At 39.9% G+C, this 26,579-nt stretch overlaps 1 protein-coding gene across 1 annotated transcript; it reads right to left on the reverse strand.

Moving 5' to 3' along the window:
* Positions 1–1,217: 1,217 nt before the first annotated feature.
* On the reverse strand, positions 1,218–26,226 carry pinx1 (PIN2 (TERF1) interacting telomerase inhibitor 1). Its single transcript, XM_020638874.3, has 7 exons — positions 26,174–26,226; positions 24,468–24,577; positions 24,290–24,382; positions 23,194–23,275; positions 22,673–22,768; positions 17,941–18,023; positions 1,218–3,325 (listed from the first exon to the last, which is right to left on the reverse strand). Exons 1-7 carry the CDS (start codon positions 26,190–26,192, stop codon positions 2,507–2,509), a joined length of 1,302 nt encoding a protein of 433 aa, XP_020494530.2. The 5' UTR covers positions 26,193–26,226; the 3' UTR covers positions 1,218–2,506.
* Positions 26,227–26,579: the final 353 nt, after the last annotated feature.

Genomic DNA, 26,579 nt, shown 5'->3' on the forward strand with positions numbered 1-26,579 from the left:
GGAGCAGACACGTCAGTGATATATTGGGCCGAGTGAGTACACTCTGCTGTTGTGATTTGAGCCGAGCTGATGTGAAGTCAGCGAAAGTCAGACACACACGGGGGTAGAGAGAGAGGGTGTATAGTAAGACAGCAGACTGGCAAAGTGTGAGACACGAGTTTCACATCATAGTCGATGGAATTAAACCAGTGTTAGTCTGGGGTTCATGAAATGAGTAATGGCTCTGTGTGTGTAATCCACTGTGTGGGTGGGAGCAGTATCAGCCTGCTGTCGCTCACCCTTTCAGAGTCAAAGACATGTGGCTGCTGGAGACTTGGACTGAAACAGATTTCACCATGGTGACATAACTTCTTTTTTTTCTTCTTCATAATTTACACATCAGTAACAGTTCCAAGTACAAATTCCATTGTTGATCATTAGGGGGCCGAGCCAAACCTAAAGTTTTCAATTTTATTATTATTTCTCATCATCATACAGTTTATTGTATCCTTGTCTAAGTCATTGTGAGCAGCATCATTATGTTTAAATGTCAGTAACTGATAATGGCAGAATATTTAGTTTTTTTCATACTTTGACATTATGTGACTTTTGATGGGGGGGGGTCATTCATTTAAACAAGTCTCTATAAAATGTTGCTTCTTCATGTAACCTTAAACCATTGCAGAAAAGGACCCAGTTTCTAAAACATGTAGCCTACTTGTATTTTTTTTACACTCTTAATTAACATGCAATTATAATTGATCTCCTAAATTAAATCAGGGGACTTGTAATAAAACTGGATAAAAACTTAATACTGATGTGATGTGAGCAAGTAAATGAACAGAGAGAAAAGACAACAGCTGCACCTTGGATGTGCTTACTGTCAGTCTGGCTGTCTCAACAGAAGGAACATCTTTGTAATTTACAAACCCAGAATAGTGATGAGGAAGGTTGCAATGCTTTGACGTGTGACACTGTACAGCTGTAGTTTCCCTTTTCCTCCTTTGACTCACTACACAAACCGTCTTCGCTGAACTAGACCGGCTTGTTAGAAGTTCATCTCTCGCATCAGAGAAAAAAATCCTGTAACGTCGTGAACAACATTTGGTAATGGAAAGGGTGACTGTCGTCATTTTTAGTTGATGAGATCTCATAAAGGGATCACTGTTCTCAACCCTTCAAATATCTCTTCAAACATGTCACCTGACGTATGAAGAAAAAACACAACAAACAAAACATTCCTGCAACACTATCTGATTTATTTAAAAAATGTTTTTGCATCCGTTAAATTGTCAACATTTGTTATCCTACAGCTCATACAGATGTCATCTTATTTCAGATTATATGCCAACCATCAAATTGCTTCTGTTCAGTTTTGTCGAGACACACATCATGGAAGAGAAGACACATTTTCTGAGCGTCTTTTTTCAGCCAATCAAAATTGACATGGAGTTACTTTGATGCGTTAATAAAAGTAAAATATCTGGTTTAAATAAACAGAATGCTGATGCATGATTGTGATGGGAAACATGTTTGGAAAGAAACTGCAATACATAAAAAAGATTTACTTGATTGTTTTTTAGTATTTAAGAATTTAGCAATTTGTGCCAATTAAGCAATGAAGTTATATGACAGACACATGCCGGCTCTCATTCAGCCAGCTGAAAACTTGATGGATAAACAGGATCATTTAAAGATAAATGTCATCTTTTGATGACACCTTTAATACATTTATACATTTTAGACACTTTGGAGTCACAACGAGGGAAAGTAAAGTATCTAACAGGTTGAAAGTACATGGAGTCTGGCCTTGAGTTGAATGTTCGATCAAAACCTCTCGTATGTATGCAGAGTTTGAAGCCAGCAACCAGCAGCTGGTACATTTAGCTTAGCATGTAACCTGGATACTGGAAGACTTCAGACTTAGCTCTGATTATTACATTAGGTTTTGTTTTTTATCTGAACATTAAACAGTTATTAAAATGATTTTTTTTCTTTCCAGTGGAAAGTTATGTACCATGTCTGAACTTCATATTAACAGTTCAGACATCTGAGTAGGATTGATCTTCTCATATAACTCTGAGTAATACAGGAAATGTCAAACTCTTTAGGTCCAGGTATTTTATAATACAGTGCAACAGTGTTGCATCCAAGAGGACACAATTACTTGTGGTTGTACTGAACATAAATCAAAGAATCTATTTTACTGTAACCATTCACTCCCCATGCCCAAATCAACCAATCAAGGACTTATCATCAAAACCTTTGTTCACCATGTTAACATGAAGAATACATTTTGAATATTACCTTTCTCGCCGTACTACCAAAACAACAACTTCACAGGATAGATTCAAGTTTTTATGTAATCAAATGTCTGACCTCCCTTTTCTCCTCACTGTAGCATATGAATTAACTATTATATACATGAGACCTTTTATTTTGATATTAAAGCCAATAACTCCATGAAGATGAGTTATTTGTCTGAAGCCTGAAGGACTGGTGAAACTGCCGACTTATTATTATCCTCCTATTCTTGATGTTTCTTTTTCTTTTTCTTGTCCTTTTTGGATTTCTTCTCTACAAGCTCCTCGTTGTTTTCTATTACTACACTGTCCACGTCCTCTCTGTGTTTCTTCTTCTTTTTGTGAACAGTGACAGACTCTACAGGTTCATCCTCAGTTTGTGCGTGTCCGTTTGTTAGCTCACTATCTTTACTGTGTTTTTGATGCTTTTTCTTCTTCTTGGCCAGAGGCAGCTCCTCACAGTTCTGTTCTACAAGAGATGGGGCACTACAGGTCTCATTTTTAGCTTCTTCGCTTTCTACCAATTTCCTCTTCTTCCTTTTCACTGGATGCTCCTGCTCTTGGTCCTCATCGTCTTCTATAACGATGGGAGGCAAAACGTTTTCTACCTCCACCTCCAACTCATCCGATGACTTTTTGCTCTTCTTCCTTTTCACTGGATGCTCCTGGTCCTCATCGTCTTCTATAACGATGGGAGTCAAAACGTTTTCTACCTCCACCTCCAACTCATCCGATGACTTTTTGCTCTTCTTCTTCTTCTTCTTCTTCTTCTTCTTCTTGGGCTCTTCTGAGTCATCATTGCTGGCCAGGATGGGATCTGGTTCATCAGAAGGACTTGACGTTTCGTTAGCCTCTTCAGTTTCTAAAGGTTCTGTATTCTGGGCCTGTCCTCGAGCCTTTTTCAGCTGAGCCATTCTCTGAGCAAAGTACTCCTGCATGGTGAGGGTGCTGGTCAAGGTCTTGGTGATGGACTCCGTATCCAGTTCAGAAGGAGCAAGAGTGACTGTCTTCTCTGTCTCGCTCTGAGAATCACTGCTGTTCTCCTAGATCAAAAAAAACAAAACAAGAGGAGTCAGGATGCCATGCCGCATTTAGAGAATCTACACAGAAATAGACACAATAGTGGACAGAGGGGTTTTAAGTGACCATCAATCAACACAGAGATTAAGCAGGCAGATTTTAGGTGAGTGAAAAGAGCCCAAAATAGGATGCTGATGTGACAATAGGTGTTAAAGGATCGACTTAAAACAAGACATACATCTGACATTTATCATCCTCTTCTTAACACAAAATGTCGCTACGCACATCCAGCTGTGTGTCCTTGAACTGTCATCTCCTTAACAGCCACCACTATTTAAAAGCCCCTCAGTAGTAACACATCCAAGTGTTAGACAATAGTGTCTGATGATGTCTTTTTGTCCAACCACCTTCAACAATGTTAAATCAAATGTGCTGACAGATCAACAAAAGAGGAGTAAATTCTAATAATTATCTTATATTTGTGATTCTATTTTTCATGTTTATTCAAAACATTTCATGGTAGTTACTTATAATAATTCAACTAATTGTGAATATTCAAATCCAATGTCTGAAGCAGTTGTGTGGTTTAAAAGCTGCATGTATTTGTGTGTTATGTGGCTCTGTATATTGTGCTGCTGCCTGTCTTGACCAGGACACTCTTGAAAAATAGTTTTTAATCTCATCAAGTTTCTCTCCTGGTTAAATAAAGGTTCAATTAAATAAAATAAGAAATGAACAGTTTCTACACGACAATAGTATGAAGCAGTGGTTCTCAAACTATGGCACGCGTACCACCGGTGGTACGCAGGCTCCCTGTTGTGGTACGCAAAGAAATCTCCACAATATTAAAAAAAAAAAAAAAAAAAAAACATTCAGCATAAAACGCCATTTTTTTTTTTGTCTTATCTGGCTTGTATCTATTGGGTTGTATTTATATCAAATGTGTTTCCCCCTCTAAATTAATCTAGTTTTTGCAACAAACAACTTTAATCTTCTCAATTTTATGCTTGTGTGAGCACAGACATAAACACCAGGAGTACGCCGCCTGTTTTGAAAAGTGCCACTCAATATTCCTTTATTTATAGGAGTTCAGTACTGAATCAAGAGAAAGCAGCTGTAGGACTACATTAACAGATATTCTGTTATTTATTGGAGATCAGCACAGAAACGGTGGCAAGCAGCTGTACATTAACATTTTTAAAACGGAGCCAGGCGATGCTTCCGTTGTGATGCATTTACAAGAGTGTAAGGACAGTCGCTCACCCTCTCTCTCTCTCTTGCTCTGAAGCTGATGTGATTCTGCACTATTTTGCTGTGTCTTAACTATGCACAGGAGTCCAGAAGGATTTTTTTTCAAAGGGTGTTTTGCTATGTTGAACGCAGAGACTTATAATACAGAGGCTCTGGATGCACGGAGCCTGCTCTCTCTCTCTCTCGCGCGCGCTCACACAGCAATGTTATGAATAAATGAAAAATTAAATAAGAACAGGTCGGAAATATACTTGGGGCCAGGTGTCGTCTTTGTGTGGGAAACACTGGAGACTAAATATTCTCAAACAGGTTGTTGGTATAAAGTTGTCATTTTTATTGTGCTGCACTTTTTTTGATTTGGGCAAATGTCAGTGTTGCCAGTTCTAGCGCTGGCCCTTAGTAGTCCTACAGTGTGGCTGCCAGCAGTCAATAATAAACAATATTCTTTTTATGAATTAATTTGCCTCTTGCATGAAATGTGTGTTGAAATAGGCCTACAGTGTATTTTAACGTCTACCATAATGGTGGTACTTGGAGAGCCAAATATTTTCGGAGGTGGTACACAGTCTAAACAGTTTGAGAACCACTGGTATAAAGTAAGTGGAAGATCTTAACCTTGGCTTAACTAACTGGATTAATCTTTTTGGACATAAATCATGATATCATTTTACCACCAACTTGTCAAGGGTTAGGGGTCAAGGGACCACAGATGGAAATGAGTCTATGGCTGTAATTTGGCATAGTAACATGGTTATATTCATTAATAGGCACTGTGCCTATTTTAAATACATAACATTTTTTGCACTTTAATCATTGAGATTTTAAAGGAAAGCATGGAAACTATTATTTGATTAAGAACAGAAACACAGTTTTCTGATGAGCCGTCAGTGGATGTTTAAACATAACATCCCTTTCTTTAGATTTGGTCGGTATTACCCAGTGACACCTTGAACATCTTTCAGGCATCTTTCCTCTCCTGACAATCCACGATATGTGTGAGCTCTGTTATTCTGAGCTAATGCAGACTTCTTGTGTTTCACCTGTCATCTTGTTTCAAACAGGCTTTTCACCCTCAAAAAAAACAACAAAAACCAAGCAACCACGAAAAGTACAACGTTTTGTTCAACATCTATTCTGGGGACAAATATTTCTATGTAAAGCAAGTTGGCTTCTCCTTTTTTCCGCTAGAAAACAAAATTACTTAACTAGTCCTTTTTTTCCCCCCCTCTCGCTGTGTTAGGGTGCATTCAGGGCCTAGTTTCCCTGTACCGGCTGAAGAAACGATCAAGGTAGCCAAACGAACTGGACTTTGAGGGTTGTTGGCGGTTTTCTTCTTCAAGCTGCATGGCGTGTGCGTATACTAGAAGTTTACGTCAAATTCAACCGAATTAGCGAAAGAAGAAGATGATGAAAAAGACGGAGAGATTAATAGTGTAAATGTGTTTTGGTAATTCTGGGAAAATACGTGCCACAAACTACTATCTACAACCTTTAGCCTACATTATTAAACCGAGCAAACTTTACATCTGAGAATTACAACACCGTCTACATTTTACCTCTACAGCACAAACTATTTGTCACCTCAGCCCTGCGAACCATTCGTCTTCATTTTCCTAATGGCCTACTCAATGCATAATGATTCGTCCAGAAGAATACAGAAGCTCCTCCTGAGGATCGCACTAAACAATACTGTCGCTCTGCAGGTTACCTCAGATGGGGAAGTGGACGGCATTTTTTTAAACCACAAGGATTAGAGATGAACTGAAGACAAAGGGTGGTGTCAGCTCTTCTTATAGTTTGACCTTTGAGCCTTTAAATTCAGATTACAGTGCTTGAACCTCATCAGGATTGAGACGGATAAGTTAACTGATGGGCTGGGGAAATTATGTGGCTGTACATCCAAATGGGTTTTAAGGGATCTGATAATCTGAAATATGGACCTACAAATGAGCAGGGTATCCATGGGGGCTTACATTTCCTTTTTATACAGATATTTATATATTTATATAGATCTATAAATCGTAAAAATGTCATTTCTGTTTAAGAAGCAGCTTCAGTTTAAATCCTACAAGTTATTAGTCTTAAGCTCTTCACAGTCAATATATTTCCATAAGGGAAACATCCATTGTTTAGTTGACTTATATATTGATTTGTATTGTTCAAAATGATTGCTCAGCAAATACACCCCAGTTTCAAATTCTCTGTTTGTGGGCTTACAATTATACATGTCAGTGAGTATTGTTTAGTTGGCTTTCTCTTTTATGTTAAGCTTTTTAATCTTGTAACCTTGTCAATAAAAGTGCGATAAAAAATTAAAGGTATTAGTATTAAAATAAGTAGGGTTGGGAATGGCAAGATATCTCAAAATACAGTAACATATGATCCAATACCAATCAATACACACTGCTTGGCCCACTATGATAATATCACAATTGGATAATTATACATTCACACATACATGTCATAAGGTAGTGATGCGGCCAGTCAAGATGGCAGGGAAATCTGTGTAGTAACTGTTTTATCCACAGGAGATGAGGGTCAGCTCAGCCCATATAGTGAGTGCCACTGAAGACAGCTATTTGTACCATGTAATTGTACCAAATTTTAAGAAAAAATACCTAAATATCAATAACGATGTAATATGATGTACGCAGGCCTAGAGCACCTGATTGAGGCTAAATGACAAAGCAGAAAGACCTTGACTAGAAGGAACCCTAGCTTCTAACAAGAGGGGATACGACCCCTTCAAGTGAGGTGCCATTAAAGAAAACTTTTCAACTTCCCAAAGAAAATCTATACTCCCTGTTACTGCACAATTGCATCCTCTATGCTTCTTGGGAGAGAGGAGATGGGGCTTAGAGCTGACAGTGCCAAACAACGTGTAACTGGGATTTGGGAAGATGGCTGGGGGCCACTTTAGAGCTGCCTGTGAAATTACTCTCAGGAGAGGGAGAGAGGGTGGGCGAGCGAGAGAGAGAGAGAGAGAGAGAGAGAGAGAGAGAGAGAGAGAGAGAGAGAGAGAGAGAGAGAAGTGACTGAGAGAGAAACATCTCCTCCATCAAGGGGATGGCTCAAAGTTGGTGTGTGAGTTGTCCTCACTGCCTGGGGATCTCCATTAGACCCTGATCCAACAGGAGGGAAAGTGCTGTGCAGAGCAAAGGCTGGACACACAAAAACACAGGTGCTCTTACACACACACACACACACACACACACACACACACACACACACACAGAATACATAGATAAAACCCTACAGGTCCGGTTAGCATTTCTGGCAGCCCTGGAGATTTTTGTTTGCGAGTGTTGAGGGGGCAACATGTAGCCAAGAAACAACTCATGTTTCAGATCTTGTTCCCACATCAAGATGTTTGATTTTATCTGGACTGTTTTTCACCAGTCTTCATTTTCTAAGTGCCCATGAAATAAGTGTATCCGTACTCAAGCTTCAAGATGATTTTTTATATAATTGTAACAATACAAGAGTCACAAAAAGAGTCATTTGATAAGTTGGGATATATCTAAATGTAAGCCTTTCCAAATGTATACTTATCATATCATATCTTAATGAACTTATGAGAACACAGCTGTGAGATCACAGTTATGTTTGTGTATTGTATTCAACACTAAATAAACTATGAAATAACAATTACTTTCACAGGAAAGTCATTTTCAGTGTGCAGCGGATTATTTGTTTAATAATCGTTCCTGCAATTGAGAACCTAGGTTGGTTGTGCGTAGGAAATCCTGTTTAATCGTTAAAATTGATAAATTATTTATCTACATTCCTAATTAATAGTCACATCACTTCCTTAAAATAGCTGGACGTACAAAGCCTAGCAGTGAAAAAAGATTACTTAGGTTACATTTTGTCAGGACTTTAACATAAAAAACTGGTTAGGTGTATAGCTCATGGTGTATAGGATCATAAGACTTTAAATAAAAAAAAGATCAATACGGTGGTTTTTTGGTTTAATAAGGTATTATGAATTCCAAACCGAACTTTAAAGTTTTTCTATATTAAAAAATTAATCTTTCAGCCATATATGCAGAAGACCAATTTATAATCGATAAAATCAGCTTACATAATTGCTGGAACAATTCAATAGTGATTGCAAAGGCAGTCCCAGGCTAAAACACAGAGGGGTTGAAGAACACACCTATATCTAGCCATGTCTACTCCTCCTCCTCCTCCTCCTCCTCCTCCTCCTGGACCCAGAACCCCAGGAAAAGGATGCGCTCAGTGCGCTGCGTGCAGTTTTGAGATAAGGCTCCTTCAGCGGAGGAGCGGTCTGGCTGGCTATCGGGCCCTTCCTGCTCTGCGTTCTCCCCTGGCGGGGGCCGGGGCTGGGCAGGGAACACAGGGAGGGCCCTCAGAGGGTCCCAGAGAAAAGAAGAGGGTGGGAAGACATTCAACAGGCCGCCTCCTTCAAGACACTCCAGTTCTATCTGTCCCTGCTAATGTGGCCAACGGAAAGCCAACAGGAAGACGTGTGCCAAGGTGCCTAGATACCGAGGCCAACACATTCAGGAGGAGAGTCAATCGAGCCAGCAGAGAGATGATGGGAAAGGTTCGCCTGAGTGCATGTGAAACTTTTCTGACACAAGATTAGCAGGAATGCTCATGATTTCCACTTAATGTACTGACTGCTTAGTAGATCGTGAACCTTTATGGAGCAAGAAAATAAACTTAATGCCTCAACTATTTGTCCAATTCTTATATGATTGCCTTTTTTTTTTTAAATGTGTTAACCAAGTCTACGCCTCTGCTAATACTGAGCCCAATCCATCCATTTGTTTTTACTGGAATCCAATGAAGTACTAAAGTATGCAACAGTAGGCCTCCCTACATTGTAAGTCTTTAATTTAAGGTTTTCGACAGAGCTGAATTGATCTGCATTATGTAAATACCACCCTTTGGTAGTTGCCTCTTAAGATGTGTATATTCTCACTAGAGATGTGCACAAGTGTAGATCTATTGTGATAAGAACATCTTTTTAACAGCTCAGTTTGCACCACTTGTTGAGACTGCCGGCCGCTCCTCTCTTCACAACTCAATTAAGAGCACTGAGCAGCAGACTTTAAATGTCAATTACTGAACTCTGTTTAATATTTCCATGGCTGTCTGGGGTCAGAGCACACGGAGTCACGACAAAGCAATTTAGATTGTCAAAGTGATTTTAAAAAGCTGTCTTAATACGCTTTTGACTCGACTTACAGAGAAAAGTACATTTTCAGTTTTCCATCCACAAAAGTTGATGATTTTACCAGTTATTATCTGTTTTTTTTTTTTTTTTTTATATCTGTTGTGGTCAGAAGTGTGCTGATCTGATAGTAAAATGTGATGTTAAACGACCTAGAACACTGATTGGTCGGATGAATTGTTTTACATACATACTTTGATGTGCAACTAGACATCTGTAGCTTAAGAATATTAGATGACGTGTCGAGTTAAAAAATGCTTTTTTTATATCTGGATTGGCCTTTGTCCCGCTCTGCAGATTGGCACAGGAAATTCCTTGTATGTTTTATTTTCCATATTGAAGGCCAATATGTGGGCCCCCTCTGGTTCGAAATCAAAGAATCGTTGTTTATGTCTTTTCAAAATATTAGGATATATTCTGTTCCCTGATTCACATCAAAACCCGATCATTCATTGTTGGGTGTTTTAAGGTTAGAGAAAAAAAAGGAATCCCAAGGCATCCAGAAATTCCTAATGCGCATTAGTCGTGATTTTCTACATGAAAGACAAACAATAAACCTGTGGACTGAGTCACTGACAATAACAGATATATGAAGAAATTAAGAACACACTTGATAAGTGTGACCTCAATTTATAGCGTCACCAATCCAGCAATCCCTAACCGCACATAATCCATTTGTAATTACAAACACAGAAGATGTGCAAAATGTGCAACAAAAAGTGAATATCTTTGTAACCACTTCCCTGATGCACTGATAAAACAGGATATAGGACATACAGATCTGTTCCTAGTGTGCTTGATAGTTTGCAGTATATTGGAGAAATCATAAAAAAAAAAAAAAAAAAAGGTATCTGGTTATACTGCAAAACTGGATGAGAGTGGTTAGGAAGTATACTTTAAGTAAATAAAACTGGTTAATACTATGAGTTATGTCTTATTGATTAATTATTCAGAAGGTATAAAGTCACCTCCTTTTACCTAACATGTTAATTAGCATTTGACAAAGCTGCAGTTGCTCATTAATTTTCTTAAAAAACTGCCCGTTCGCATTATTTGCCGTTTTCCTTTTTCGATAATTTCAGCCAATATCGGTTGGGCCTGTAATTGCATGAGTGTGCCCTCATTGTCCTGCCACAATAATAAATTTGGCGATACTCCGGGTCTATGGATCAGGCACTGATTAGCCAGCTGTCTCTCCCTGATGAGCACATGAGTCCAGCACCCCATCCTTCATGAGCATGATGTGGGTGGACAGAAAAACAGGTGGATACCTTATTCCCTAGTAAATAAGCAAACCCTTCGGTTGACTATCAATATTTTGAAAGTAATGTCCCTGTCTCTGAAGAAAACTACATTTATCTTTGTCCTCTAAAGAAATAATAATTACAAAGAGTAACAAAGTCAAAAAGTATAAAATGATGTTCTACAAGCACATTTCAGTTACACATGAAAGCTTACCCGAAGCACTAGTTTTGCTAAAGGCAGACTTTGTGTGTAGTTCAGACAAAATACAAAAAAATAGGTTTTGAAAAATTACACTTTGTTCCAGATGCAGGAACGTTTATCATGAGTAGCAAATGAAGACAACATTATGCATGCAGCGTGACGGCCCTGTGCTTGTTCAACATTGCTAACGTTTGCCGACAATGCCCCCCTCAAGAGCAGAGGGCGACTCCCACATAACCCCACAAAGGGGGAGAAACAGTGATTATTTTCCCCAGCTGTGATTTATTAGATTAAAGAGTCAGTGATTAAACAGGAGGCTGTGGCCATAAACAGCCGAGAGGCTTGAAATCTTTGGGCGGTTAGCTTCAGCGGGCGGTAATTATCCCGGCCCCATGTATTCTACTTTAGGCCAGTAACTAAGAGACGGACGCCCTCTTTTTTCTTTTTTGTCCTGCGCTAATCTGTAAATGTCAGCGAGCTGGCATAGCGGGGAGGGAGCAGCCTACACAACTGCCAGGGAGGTAGGTGGTAGACGTGTGGTGCAAGCGTCTTCAGCGGGAGGAGGGGGGGGGTAAGTTGGCGGGTCTTGTTATTTTCGGCGGTAGAAGCAAAAGGGCCTGTCAACAAACGTGCTTAAGAAAAGAAGAGCTTTTACTTGAGGCAATTAGATGTTATCTGAGAACGAAATACAGCTCTTCAGCTTAACAATAAACTCAGCGGCCTGCATGGATACAGAGTGCAATCCACACTGCAACAACGCACGTCTCCACTAGCATCACCTGTCAACAGATCAACCCTGTGAGTTGATGGACAACTCAGCCAAAGAGTCATTCTCTGGTTCTCCTTGGTGCTGTATTAATCTTATCTAATTATATTGTTAGTTATACAATGCAACGGAACTTAGCTGTGAGTAAAGAAAATCCTGTTAGTGTTTTAACAGGACTGAATCTTGTTCCTGATCTTACAAGGAAACAATTTACATCTAATTGATTTCCACCCCTAAGAGCATCAAAATCTATTCCTACATGATTATAGCAACTTAAGACCGGTAAAATGTTACAATTGTTAGCCTTATCCACATTACCGCATGGTTTTTTGATCACTGACACTAACTGACTTCTCTGTTCACAGGCCTCAGTATCAACCTGTGAAATGTATTCTAAAGTTGCAGAAAATTGTATTTTTTTCAAAAACATTTTGCTTCTGCGCTGTAAGCAAAGTCCACCGCTCAACTCTGCCCATCGGCTCACAGCCCTTTGTAGACGCATCTGTAAATCGCTAGAGCCCCCAACCCGCACTGCCCCTGTCCCATATTCCTTAGATGATAGTACCGGGGGAGCCCCCCGCTGACGTGCGATCCTTCATGCGGCTGACGCGTGGGCAGGAAACATTCGCAACAGGTGCCATCCGATGAAGCCTCATCCTCGGCTCTTTGTGCCCGAGTACGAGTGGGAGTGGGAGAGGCCGCTGGGGTCATGCTGACCCGGGAGAAGGGTGCGCCATACCGACCGTCTGACTGGAGGGTTCAGATGTCAAAACAATCCTCGTTTCAAATTATACTCAACCATTTTTCTTCCCCGACAGCTTAAAGGAGTAAAGAACTAATGAACAGGTAAATATTCTAAGAGATTGATGTTTCAAACTGTCAAGTCGTCATACCCTTGAATCAGCTCTGAAACTAAACTGGTATAAGACATTAAAATATTTTATAGTGCTGATTAAAAAGCTGAATGGGTAAAATGAAAAAAGTGATGGCATTAAGCTGAGGTAAAATGAATAGGAAATTTATTCCTGAGTTTTTACAAAACAGGTTTCTGAAACAAAATGAAAAAAAAGAAATATTTAAGATTTTTCTTCTTATTATTTAACATTCACCCTGATTAATATAATAGTCATAATATCAGCACTAAGATAAGACAAGACTAAGATCAGGAAAACTGTTTTACAATGGACCTTTAGAAATTGAAAAAAGGGTACAAAAGAATTGTGTCTTCTTTAAATTACACTAACAGACCAAAAAGGAATGTAGAAGGAAACATAGGTGGAGAAATACAGCTACGGTTTGTTTCCACCTTTCATCGGAGCTAGCAGCTTTAAAAAATGACTAACTTTTGTTGATGTATGAATCGGCGGGGAGTCTATTTATCAGCAGGCCCTCTGCGGTCGCCCGCTTGGGTCCCTCAAGTCACAAGCCGCGTCGCTCCCCTTTGACTGATTAATTAGCCAATCAGAGGACATTTTTCACTGGGCGGCAGAATGGTTTATTTCAGCTAATGCCGAGCTTTCGAGCAGAGGCCCGTTGGAGCCTCGTCGGCTCTTTCAGCCTGCCTGAGTGGCCGGGCAGAGGGGCAAGGTAGATAAATCAAGCCGGGCTGGCCCTCCATGTGGCTCCCCTAACTAAACCCCCAGAGGAGGGCACGGTGGTGGAGGAGCAGGGGGAGGAGAGGGGGGACGCAGGACGGCCAGGGGCACTGCTCGCCCGCCGATAAGCACAGGGAGCACGGGGCTGCCAAAGTGCCTTCATTTAGAAGTGGCCGGGGCTTTTTGATATGTCGGCTGAGAGGGCCTGTCGTTTGTCATGCTGTGAGTAATTGTGTCGAGGGGCACAGGAGGAGGCCGGAGACGGAGAGGGGGGTGAGAGCGTGGGATGGGTGATGGATAACAGAGAGCCGTATAGATGGACAGGTGCTCCACTACCACCTGATAACCACCACTGGTCAGGGAGTGTAAATAATGGTTTGAAGCATACATTTTCAGGTGGAGACAGGGTGAGGTGGATTGAGGTTGGAGGTGAAATGGTGGTCATTTATTTGTCTGTAGATAATGTTCAGTATTTAACAATCATAACACTACTGTTAAAACTTACTAGCCAGTATGTGTAGGGAGGATTTATCGATTCATTACACTTTATTAAGTTCACCAGAAATATCTACAGCAATAAAATACAACATTTCAAATGATATCCTACTGTAAAATACTTTATAATGTTGTGTTTTGTTGACATAGATGGAAATACAAAAACATGCTTAATACTGAGGACAAAGGTAATTGTGGTATTGAACTGGTCAGCATTATATTAAGTTGATGGAACTAGATAGCACGAGGATGAACAGGTGTACCTAATAGAGAAGACACACGAAAGATGTTTATGTGTGCATATCGAAAGTAATACATAATGGATGTAAATGCTGTTACTTTTCTGCATTATAGAGGAAAAACGGAAGGAGTTGTAAAATGAACGCTTTGATTTTCTTTTTTTAATAATTAAATAATAATCGGTCAATCACGAGCAGAGCATGGAATTTATAATTTCAAGATTGAATATGATGAATATGATCTTAAACGTGTATTGAGCATTAGCAATAAAACACGACTAAATGGCAGAACATCTACGGCCAATATGCTATATTGTTGCCAAGTAGCACAGATAGTCAAGGTGCTTATTTTCTCTCCTTTGATTGTATCCAACATGTACTGAAGTACAAGATCGCCAGAAAGGGTTCAACTACATTTGCAGGAACAATACTCTTAACTCCTATCGTGGAATATTTTACTTGAAAGACAACTAACCCTACGTGTGATACATTTGTGACTCACTCAGTATTTAGTGCTTTTTAAAGATAATTGTACATTGTTTTTCAGGGTCTTACTCTTACTCTACGCTTTTCCTCATGCCTCTTAGATCATCAGGAGCTGTTCCTGTTTCAGTGCATAACCATCGTCCCTGCTTCTCACTCAGTAGGTTGCATGTTTTTTTTCCTAATTTAACTCCTTATAGTGAATATCAGGTGTAGTGCTGTTTCTAAACCATGTAAACTTATGATGTACAGTGATTCAGCACAGCCCTGTGACAGAGGTTGTTGTTACACATAGAGAGGTTGTGGCTAGGCTTAGGTTAGTTATGTCACTCCTGAGTATAGATGCATCTTTGTAAGCTACGGGAGCTTCTAGTTGCTTTGACGAGCTGGACTGAAGGAAAAGCGTTTTCTCAGATCCCTCTGTCTTATCTTGGCTTAACTTTTACAAAACCCCAACTTTGATTAAAATCTAAAAATGTTTTTTAAAATAAGCTTGTTTGCGTTTACTGCTTAATAGTGGTTGGATTCTTTATATTGATATGAAACAAAGATATTCAAAGCTGTCATAGATTTAAGTTTCAACTCAAGACATTCTTGTGTAAATGATGTACCCTATATTATGTTTACCCGTTGGAATCTCCACCTGCAACAAAGCTGAAGTTTGGAAAAGAGGTCTACACAGGACACTAATTCAGGTAAAACACAACAATGGGTGAGATTAAATGGCATATAATTAGGGGGTTGATAATATTTCACATGTACTGATATGCTCTTTACCATCTAGAGATGCCTTTGATGCAAAGAGGCATGTAGGACAGAAGTATGAGTGTGTGTGTGTGTTTGTGTGTGTGTGTTTTCTGCCTGTCTGGGTTTCAGGGAGCGTTGTGAGCAGCGATAAGAGGCGAGCAGGAAGCACATCACTGCTGAGGAAGGAAAACCCCAGCAGAGGGGGACCAGTGGAAGGGAGGCTGGAGAGACAGCAGTGGGTGGTGGAAGATTCATGAGTGGGAAGGAGGGCGGTTCAGGAGGAACCGCTCCAGATTTGGTCAAGTCTCCCGGCCTAACCTTGTCAGGATGCAGATATGTGATAACGGGACATGTGTACACCCATGTAAAAGCCCCCAATGTAGATCTAGCCCCTGGTTAAGAATACAGCTCTTTGGGGTATTGAGATGATTGCATGTGTGCATCTTGTTAAGTGTGATTGTGCTATAACTATACGGTAAGCACAGTTCAGGGTGCACAGAGGGTCAGTGCCAGTGTCACACACACACACTCACAGGAGATCCTGCACAATGCCTAGAGCTTGATTGGTCCATCACCCTCTTTACCTCTTCCCGGCAACCTTAGATGATGCTGGGCTTCAGCACAAGGCCTCATGGGAAGCCATTGTGATTGTGTTCAGTGTTTTCGATACGCTCAATGGTGTCCCTCCTGGCTGAAAAATAACAACCCATAACCAAACGATTAGGGAGAAAATGATGGTGTGTATTGCCTGCATTTCCAATGTTAATCAGCTGGGAAGCAGCAGTAGCCATTGTGATGTTATGGCTCAGCACCTTTGGGGGGTATAGAGAAGGGTTTTTTTTCGCGCAATTTATGGATTTCAAGATGCCAATTCCTTCAAGCTTAATGCTCGAGATAAACCGAGGAAGCCAGCAAGAGGTTTTTCTGTGTCTCCAAGTCCAGACGCTGCATTTATCACTGTCCTGCCGGATCTGTGTGGAATCGACAAAACTTGTGACACCAAAAACAACCGTTATATAAAAGGAGGTGTTTTAAATTGTAATATTATACGTCTAGTGTTTCATTTATTTTATTTTGATGTCTACATAATTCCAAAGTAGATGTTAAGGATAAATGATTCTCCGTATTTGACAGTATTTCACCTGATTTACAACAATTGGTTGTATGAATCGATCCCATCCACACGCCCCACATCTTATTGCAAAAGCAAATAAAATGCAGTGACTTAATACACGTACTTTGACTTTGGAAGGTTTTGTTTAGGATAAGTAAGCAAAAGAACTAGGTTGATCTGAAATACAGCTTGCACCTGCCTGGGCCTGTAAGCTACAAAAGCATGAGAGGCAGTATACCGCCAAATGGCACATTGCCGTTTGAAGTGACCGACCACTGATGCCAAAAGCGAAAAAGGAGAACTTAACTGCATGTGTCATCATATCAAGTTTCTGCACATCTCACCCCAATTTGGATTTGCCCTTAATAATGCCCGGTGGCATCCCAACTACCTGACGTGTGCGCTCCAAGACACCGGAACAGCAGAGAAGAAGTGCAAAGAGAGGAGGAAAGGGTAAGAGTGCAAATCCTTTAACTGGATTTAGGTGCTCTTCCCACTGACAGTGGCCTGTTGGCGTTGTCAAGGCTGCACGCTGTGACATGGCTAATCTAAGGCCACAGGCTGTTCAGGACTGTAGGAGCCCTGTAGGAGCAACTGGGTCACATGATACTGCAGTCACTGATGGAGGCGTCAGCACCAGTGGTCATCCTTAATTACTACCACAAGGGCGATAAGCTCAAACCACCTGGCCAGAGGAGTGTCGCCTCCACCCCTGCGCAAACTTGACATTGACTGGGTGATTACAGATCACCGGCCTTTAACTCAGTCTATCAAAGCAATGTTTCACTGAATATCCACCCTGATTTGGTATGATGGATATTTGTTTTACTCGTGATAATATATTACTAGACTAGAAGGTCCTAGAGAACAGTGAGTGTGATTATAAAATCTGACTGTGAAACAAGGATCAACAAAGATTCTGTCTATGAAGTGAAAACTCTGGAAATATGGAGATTAGTTTCACTTTAAGGCTTTTCATCCTGTCCTTCCTAACCTATGTGCAATCTGTTTTGTCGTTTAGACATTAAATCAATTGTCTCCTTGTGTTTATTTTTTTTACATGCCTACTTTTCATTTTGGATGATATCAGGATCTTTTGATCCGTCTCCGTATTTTTTTAGGACTATAATTTATGGCCAGCAAAACAAAGTAATGAAGCGTGAGCTACATACCGTATGTCAAATTTCCATTTGTTTTTCTTTTTTAATTTAGGAAACGTATAAGCTGTTTGGCTCATGAAAATTTGAAAAGAAGATTTTTTTTTTGATTGATGATGTAAAGAAACTAGAAGTCTCATACCTGCTCTTGCTCTTTGGCAGATCTTCCTCTCTTCCCAAAGATACAGTTAAGGTCTGTTTCTGTACGGGAGGACAGATCCTTTCCTAAAAGAGGCAAACAAAACAAAACCAAAACAAAACAAAACATTATTTTTAAAACCAAGCAATAACGACAACCAAGTGAAATAAATGCTCATTCAAAAAAGATCAAATAAAAACAGAAATCCACCAAACAAAGAGTCATTACTTTGTCGCACTAATGGCTGTTTTTCTTTTGAAAATTTACCAGAAAGTGACCAAAAATTATTCCAAGGCACCGTTTTCAAAACAATCATTGTCCAACACAAGAAATAAAATAACTACAGTCAATTTTATATAAACACAACTTATGGAGAAATGTTTTGACCAGGAATCCTGTTATAGCTTCAGTTGAAAGCATTACTATGTCTGTCTGTGTGTGTGTGTGTGTGTGTGTGTGTGTGTGTGTGTGTGTGTGTGTGTGTGTGTGTGTGTGTGTGTGTGTGTGTGTGTGTGTGTGTGTGTGTGTGTGTATTGCATGTCTGCGTATGTTTGTGTGTCAGTGTGTGTGTGTTGGGGTAGAGGATAAGGGGTGAAGGTGTATGGAGTAAAAGAAAAGGGAGGTTTGTGTCTTGCTCCTAGGATAAAACGGCAAAGACAAATAAACGGACTAAAAGGTCTGCCACGCCACGCCTCCGGATTCCCATTTTCTAGCCGGCCTCAAAGACTCTTGAAGCACACAGTGGCCCGTCTCGAGCCTGGGTCCTGTTCGTACAGCTGCATCCTCTTCCTTCAGCGCGGCTCTGATAACATTTGGTTATTTATTGCTTTTAAACCTCTATCTTCCCTGCTCTTGGCTTTGAAAGTCGCTGCACAGGCAGGTCTAAGAAATAAACCAAGAAAGTATGTTGAAAATTTAAACAAATAGGGGGGGAGGTGGTTGTGGTGTTTGTTAAGCAGTGAACTTAAGGTCAAATGTAAAATTATGTCCGAACTAACCTTTCCTCTGTTTGTGAGAGGAAGTACCTGTCAGAATTCTCAGGCCTTCGGGTGAAAGTGCAAAAACCAGGGTTGTGATAAAAGGGAGCCTAACACCACTTTTCCCATAACCCTTCAAAAGGTGTCTGGACACCATGAGCCTAACATGTGGTGGAAAGTGTTAGTGAATACACGCTGGTTTCCAAGGACATACACATATTAATAGATATCACATTTAAATTTGAAAACAAAATAAATGTTATTATTTCTCAAATTCTTTACTTAAATATAGAAGATTCTCTAAAAGCCTCACCAAAGCCAACCACACATAGCATCAGACGGAGCTGTGGTTAAATTCTGCATCAGCCACCCTTGTTTCAGTGACAGGTGATAGATAGCGGCAGCAATTAAAACTGGGTTACTGGTTTATGCTGTGGGCTCCGGACCTATGCAGCGGAGATTTCGGTGCCTTTCCCCACAAACAAAGGCCATCAATCCTCAGCGCTGGCAGTGAGGGAGCCGGCATGAACGGGATATTGATTAAAAAGAAGCAGGAGAGTAACAAGGAGGACCTGAGATGCTTCAAAGGTTCTTTAAATGCTCCCGTGGCCATGAATCCTGACGCAATATTTCAATGTAGCTGATATTAATGACAATTAAACAATCAGTCCATGAGGATATTGATATTGACTTGACCACTATTCAAGCAAAAATGCTCAGAGCTAATAACCAGTTAAAACCCAGTCAAATCATTCAATTCTAAAGCCTCTTGCAATATCTGGCACATAAATTAAACAAGTTTGTTTACTGCAGGACTGTAAGGTTCACCTTTGTCTGCACTCTTCACATCCAGCGTTATGAGAGGAGTAACTGACTTGTTTAAACTCTCATGTAACGAGCTTAGCAACACTAAATCTATTACTAAACCTTAACTTGGCAACAGCTTCACAGGGAGGGAAGCCTGCTTCCAAGCAGCCAGTGGCAGCCTGCAAACAGGCGTGGCAGGATACATGTTTCCAGGTAACTCCTCGGTTGCCCATGTCAATCCAGACCACAAGCTGGACGCAGAAAGGCAATGTCAACAGAAGGAGAAGATGAAAAAAATTGTTGAGAAAAAAAAAAAAATTCTTGTTTTGCCCACCACTTTCAAAAACACCCAAACATTTTCCAAATTAAAATATTTCAGAGCTGACAGTTTGCAAAGATAAAGCCTGTCAAAAAACTGAAGGCAGGCGGAGCAATGATTCTTAGGTTTCCAATGAAGTTAAGACAAGAAGTGCCAGCATAGCCTCTGCTGCGTGACAACGAGAAGACAAACTGGTTATAGGGGTGTCATGTTGCCAAAGACTGTTAAATAAACAAATCTACACCATCACACACTGTCCTAAGATTATATTCCAGTGAAAACATTGCCGCCTGAATCTCCCTCAAACTGCCCCTCTATCATCTTAAACAGTCTGGAAAAAAAGAGAGAAAAGGTGGATAGCATATACTCTAAAGCAGCAAACAGCATTAGCATCAGATGCTACCCTCTTCCTAGCTGCCCCTGACCTTTAAGCAGCTGCTGGTGATAATGGAAGGGATCTGTTCAAATGGATTAGAACTTAAAGTCCGGTCGGATAAGATCTTATTAGTTCACGACCCAAGAGGTACAAGAGGTCCAAATGCAAAGAGGGCAAACAAGGCTCAAGTTCCCAGTCAACACACACATACAGTACTTTCACAGATGTACACCAGACAACATGGCTGCTGAAATGACTCAAGAAGGGATTTTGTGCCGCAGTTTTTAAGGGGTGATGAGGCTGTTTGTTGGACAAAGGGAGCGGTGTTGTTACACCGGTCCTAACAGCACATGACCGTTAAATATTGTATCACATCGTGCATGATCACACGGGCTGATTTTGACGCTGACGCTCACAATGTGCTGTTAGGAAATGCTGTTAGATATTCAAGGACGGAGCAGTCCAAGATGAGGTGTAGCTATTCATGTCAGTTCGTGTCACTATTGGGATGCCCAAAAACACGGTCAGAATTATGATTCACTCAAGGACTTTGACACATTTTGACAAATTCACTGCAAAGAAAACTGTACTAATAGAGACACCTAACTATGCCACTGATCCACAGCAGCCCCTGGGTGATTTATCCTCAGTAAGTTTAAAGCAAAAAAATCTACAATTATTAATTAACTTTACAAAACTCCTTTGCAGGCAAACAAATCCAACTTTCCAAAGCAATTGTAGTAAAAGTTCCTGACGACAATATCAAACAAAGTTAAGAGTGATTTACATCTAAAATAAAAGCAGTTAAATGATCTGTAACGCAGCCAAAAGAAAGTTTTAACTTGGGCAAAAATGTGCTGTTATACTGAAGTTGTAAGGAGTTATCATCACACCCCTCATGTCTATACTTTGTGTCTTAAGTGCGTAGTGAGGTGTGTCTCATCCATCAGGGACTGTGTCTCTTTCTGGCTCCTGCCAATTTAAGCTCACAAAAACAGAGTGAGAGGAGCTGGGGTAGAGCCCGAGGACACTGTTATCAGAAAGGCTCATCTAATGGGTCGCACAGCCACTGGGAGGTGTTATTTTTGGGGGGGCCAGTAAATGGACATGCCAGATGCCCCAAACAGGAAAAGGGAAGTTGCTATTGAATGACGTAAAAATGTCGAAGTCTGTTCCAGGTGAGGCAAAAGTTGAGACTTGATGATTTTCCCATGTATGCAGGCTTCAAGAGGTACATTTGAACCCCAACACAAAATCTATTATGGATTTACTACTTAGACACATGTTAATCATTTATGAAGCTGCAAAACTTTCTTTAAAAAAAACAAACAAAAGAAAACGACTTTCCAAATGCTGTATTAGTAATACATTTAAATAAATGTATTAAGCTATGCACGGCAAGTCCAAAAGGATGAAATTCAAGTCTAATATAAGCCAGATGACTTATAAATACTCTAACTATCAAATGTGTGCTTTTAATCACTCAACTACACTGCTTCTAAACTACAGCAAATCAGCAGTAAAATATGAGCTTTTTGGTTATTCATCTGGATCCAGTGGTCCTGAACACTAAATTCCTCCTCCGTTATCAGGGTTTTGGCCTTGACCAGCAAATCTCAGCTTCCTGACGTCTAAAGAAGTAATGAAAGTAGAAGGGAGAGTTATTAATAACCTGCCCTGGCACTGACCGGGTCAACTGACCCAGCCGTGTGACCCAGCACAGGCTGACAGATCCTCTGATCAGCATCTGTCTTCTGATCCAAACACTCATACGGAGGCTGTCCGTTCGTCCGTCTGCTCGTACTGTATGAAAGGCTCAACACTTCAAAAGAAGAAGGCCCATGCGTGAGCTGTTCATGCATAAGGTGCCTAGCATAATAAATACAGACATATCCTGACACAAGGTCATTCAAACACATGGACACACGTTAGAAAGAGATTTCCTCTTCTTCTAATACCAGAGCTGTATGCAGTTGGTTATATGTTAGAATATTACCATGCATGGTGATTGCTTAAATGGATTTGAATTTTATCATTTGCAATATAATTTGCATCTTATACTCTTGAAGCATGTCTTTCTTTGTAACCCTGAACCTTGCAAAAATTAAATCCCCTGCCCCGTGTCGTCTGTGTTGTTTTCTGTTTTTAAACGGGGAAAAAAGGGAAAAGCAAAAGCACAATGCGCGTGATTATCGCCACGCTCGGCCAATTTTATTCGCTATTAAGAACTTTTGGCTGCCAAAAACATAAACCCACCTTTAGTGAACTTCATGTAATGGACCCTCTTTTTGGATGTTTTGGACTTTGCTTCCAGGCTGAATCCTTTCTGCTCCTCTGATGGCGGCTCTTTAACTGATGAAGGAAGTGGAATTAGAAATGAAAATTGGTCACTTAGTTACAAATATAAGATGCTTCACACCTCTTTACAGACTCAGATATAACCGATTTCTATGAGGCCAGCGTTAATGAAGATGCTTATTGCATGACAGCCGCTGAATCTGAACGTTGCAGTGCAGCCCCCTCTACTGACCAATAGAAGAATCAACCAACCAGAGAACGCTGCACTTTGATGAAGTGCAGTACTGTGGCAGTTCACACAATGCTGAAGCTTGGTGGTCAAATTTCACAATGAAGATATTTTCTTTAATATTAGCGTTATGGTTGGTTTGTTGTGATACTGTTTAAAGGACACAATACCACTCTATAAAAGATAACACATTTGTCTTAACATGTTTGGAACAGTGTAAAAGACACACAGAACAAATGTCTGTACATACCAGTGGTGTTGTTTTGACCATGGCAGTTGTTCAGCTGAGCGAGGAGCTCATTGAAATCATCTTGGTGGGCAATCCAGTTATCCTGTCAACACATCACATCTCAACAGAACTGAAGAACACATCTGTTTGATAATGACATCTTTTTCAAGTCTCAGTCAATTTTAGAATAATAATATTAACCTGGATTTATATAGAAACCCAAGGACGCTTATATAGAAGAAATATATATAGAGATAAATTTGAAGGGCCGCTGTGAAACTTTCAACCTGAGGTTTTGGATGAAGGTGTAAGTCGACTTAAGTTCTCAGGCTCATTATAACAGATTTGTATTTTTTAGTTATTTAATTACCTTTTTCCAAATGCCCCCCAAATTTATATTTCTATCATTCTTTTAACAACAAAATTGTGAAACAACTTGTCGCCTAACAGCCGACACAAATATGGGCAACATCTACAAATAACTGATGTTTGTAAATAATAACTTTGTTGATCATTGTTAGGTGGGGGTTATTTCTGTCGTAGATGAACAATGATGAAATCGTGAAACAGACTGTGGATCATCTTAGATTTATTCAGCCATGGTCAGACAACACAGAAACACAACACACATGGCTGACAAAGTGCAGACCATCGCTGACCCATGCTGACCAAGATCACACAATCATTGACAATCATTGGCAAAATGGCAAAGTCTTCATCACACAGTGTGGCTTATATTCTGCTAGAAGGTACAGCCCACAAATTCCTTCCCATTTGGGTACATCACTATAAAACAATAAAGATGACATGACACTGATTTGTATACGTATCAGATGTAGACTCTCTGTCTAGCAAACAGTTGCTGACAACATATGGTTGGCTCCTATCCAAACATAGATCTGCTACAATTGACATGTTTCACCATATAAGGTTACAGCTTCACAGACCCAAAAGTAGAATTACCCTAAAACGGTTGACACAATTAAAAAAAATATGTCCACAAAATTATCAAGATGAATGAATCCATGAAAATACGTACTAACAATCATCTTGAGTTTTAAATGTTCTTTTTGGGAAATAAATCAAAACTAATTATCTGATAGGGATGTGCGCTCACCTCATAGCTGGCACTAGTTCCAAGACCATAGTTATTGTTTTTAACTTTCACTTTGATGTGGTCAGTGGAGCCTTGCTCACTTCTTCCAAGGCCCTGAATATGAAAAGAGAAAACACAACATGACACAGATGTGGATCATGGATTATTGGGATATCAAGAGATGAGGTTCAACCCTTACCTTGCCCTTTGACCACCCCATACGCTCCAGCATCTTTTGGCCAAACTTGGAGTCATCCTTGCTCCAGGCGCTGTTCCTGGGGTCCACAGACCACTTTTGTTTCCTCTTGGCTGAGAGAGAGCAGCAGGGTCGTTACAAAACAGTAACATTACATTTATATGTGTTGCAGTGGTTTACTCAAGGTCTTCTGTGCAGACACAGATATCAGATTTAGCCTGCAATTCGGTTATTAAATACAGATCATTTAAAGTCTAATATTCTTGTGAAACTTATCCATTAATAATATTTCTCGGCTAGAAGTTGTACAAACGGCAATATTTGGGTGATTTTTAACAAGTTGACATATGACTCCAAAGTGGAATACAGCGGTGGATGATCATTTCTTCTTTTTTTTTTAACTTAATGGGGCTTAAATGTCTGCCTTTTGGTTTTCACAGCAATTCACTTAAGCTGTCATAACCCAATCAGTAAAGTATAAGGGCAGCCCTCTCTTATCAAGTTTTCGGTCTCCATTGTTATTTTTAGTAGCCACAAAGATAATCCTGCCTCTACTTATAGGAACCAACCATTTTATCACAGCTATGATCTAAAATAAATAAATAAATAAGCACGCCAATCTTAACGGTGCACTGTGGAGTTTTGGTGGTGAAACTTGAACACTTGGAGAAGTGAAACAATTCTATGCTGTATTTTCTGAACATCTTATCTCCAAACAGTGTTACAAGGACCACATGTTCCTCTGAGGGCAGTGTGTGTATACAGTTATAAACATACACCCCAGAATATGTACATTTCTCCAACTTTTAAATGTCTCTACCAAAACTACACGAGAATGTGTCTCAAAATCATTACTTAATATCTACACAGCAAAAACTTGAATGGAACTTTAACCATCATATCTTATTCTAAACAGCCAAATATCTACAGGTGACTGATTCACTCACTCTGATGCCACCCTCAGGTAGACTACAGAACAATTACAGCAGGTAAACAGGCCCAGTCAAAAGGCTGATGCACTTTTCCCTTTTTTCTTTACTGACTCAATGTAAGCTGTTAAAATGTATGAGCTGGGAAACAACAAGGCCGAACTCAATACGTTTATTGTTAATCACTTGGTTGTCACCAGTTTAATAGTCAAATGCTGTTTATTAAAATGTGGTGAAATAGTCAGCAGACCCGACACACAAAGTATATTAGTTTGATACATAAAAAGGCCTAAATAATAACCACAGTAGCTTGTCATTTGGATGTAAACACACAACAGGAACCACGAAGCACAGGAGACAAACCTGGATATGCCCACACTAGTCTGTTTCTCTTTTTTGAAGAGTTGAGCCTGTAAATATTGAGCCATTGTTTTTACAGTCCAACTTCAGTTCATCTAATCTTACAATAGTTTATGAAAGGAGACTGTCATTGGATAAAATATATTCTGACATTTTGGGCAAAACAGGAAGGTAGAAGTAAACTCCTGTCAAGTCAAAGACAGCAACGACACGTGTTTACCGACTGCCAGAGCTAATGACAATGCTACTGCTAGCTGAGCGAAGACTTTAAAAAGTACACATTTCTGGATGTTTTCAGGAGAAAGTCTCTGAACAGATGGTCGTGGGGTTCTTTTGCGAAGCCAATACACACAAATCCACGCGCTAATGTTTAATATTAACAGGAAATATTTAGAAAATAAAAACAAGAAATGTACTCACGTTCAGCAAGCATGGACATCCTGGGGTCCTTAAACAGCTTGACGGAAGTCGAGTTGGGTTTCCAAAAAAAGTGCCTGATAGCAATATGTAACAACAATGTTTTTTTAATTGTAAATAGTCGCTTTTAAAATGTTTTGTGAAATTAAACTTAGCGTCTTAGCTGTATTATTTGACTTTATTTTGAAAGCTTCGGCCATGGATTAATTTAGAAAGCTTAAAAGACAAAAAGGGGTAGAACTGGGTACGGTTTTTCACTTCATCCTACATCCTTTTTCGAAGATGGACTAGATCAGAATGAAAAAAGAAAAATCGTACATACATAAAGTATGCTGTCATTCTTGTTTGTTTTGTTTGCATGTTTTTTTTAAATTAATTTCTAAAAATAAACGTACAAAAATAAATGAAA

This window comes from Labrus bergylta, chromosome 15, assembly GCF_963930695.1.
Source record: "Labrus bergylta chromosome 15, fLabBer1.1, whole genome shotgun sequence".
Lineage (NCBI taxonomy): Eukaryota > Metazoa > Chordata > Actinopteri > Labriformes > Labridae > Labrus > Labrus bergylta.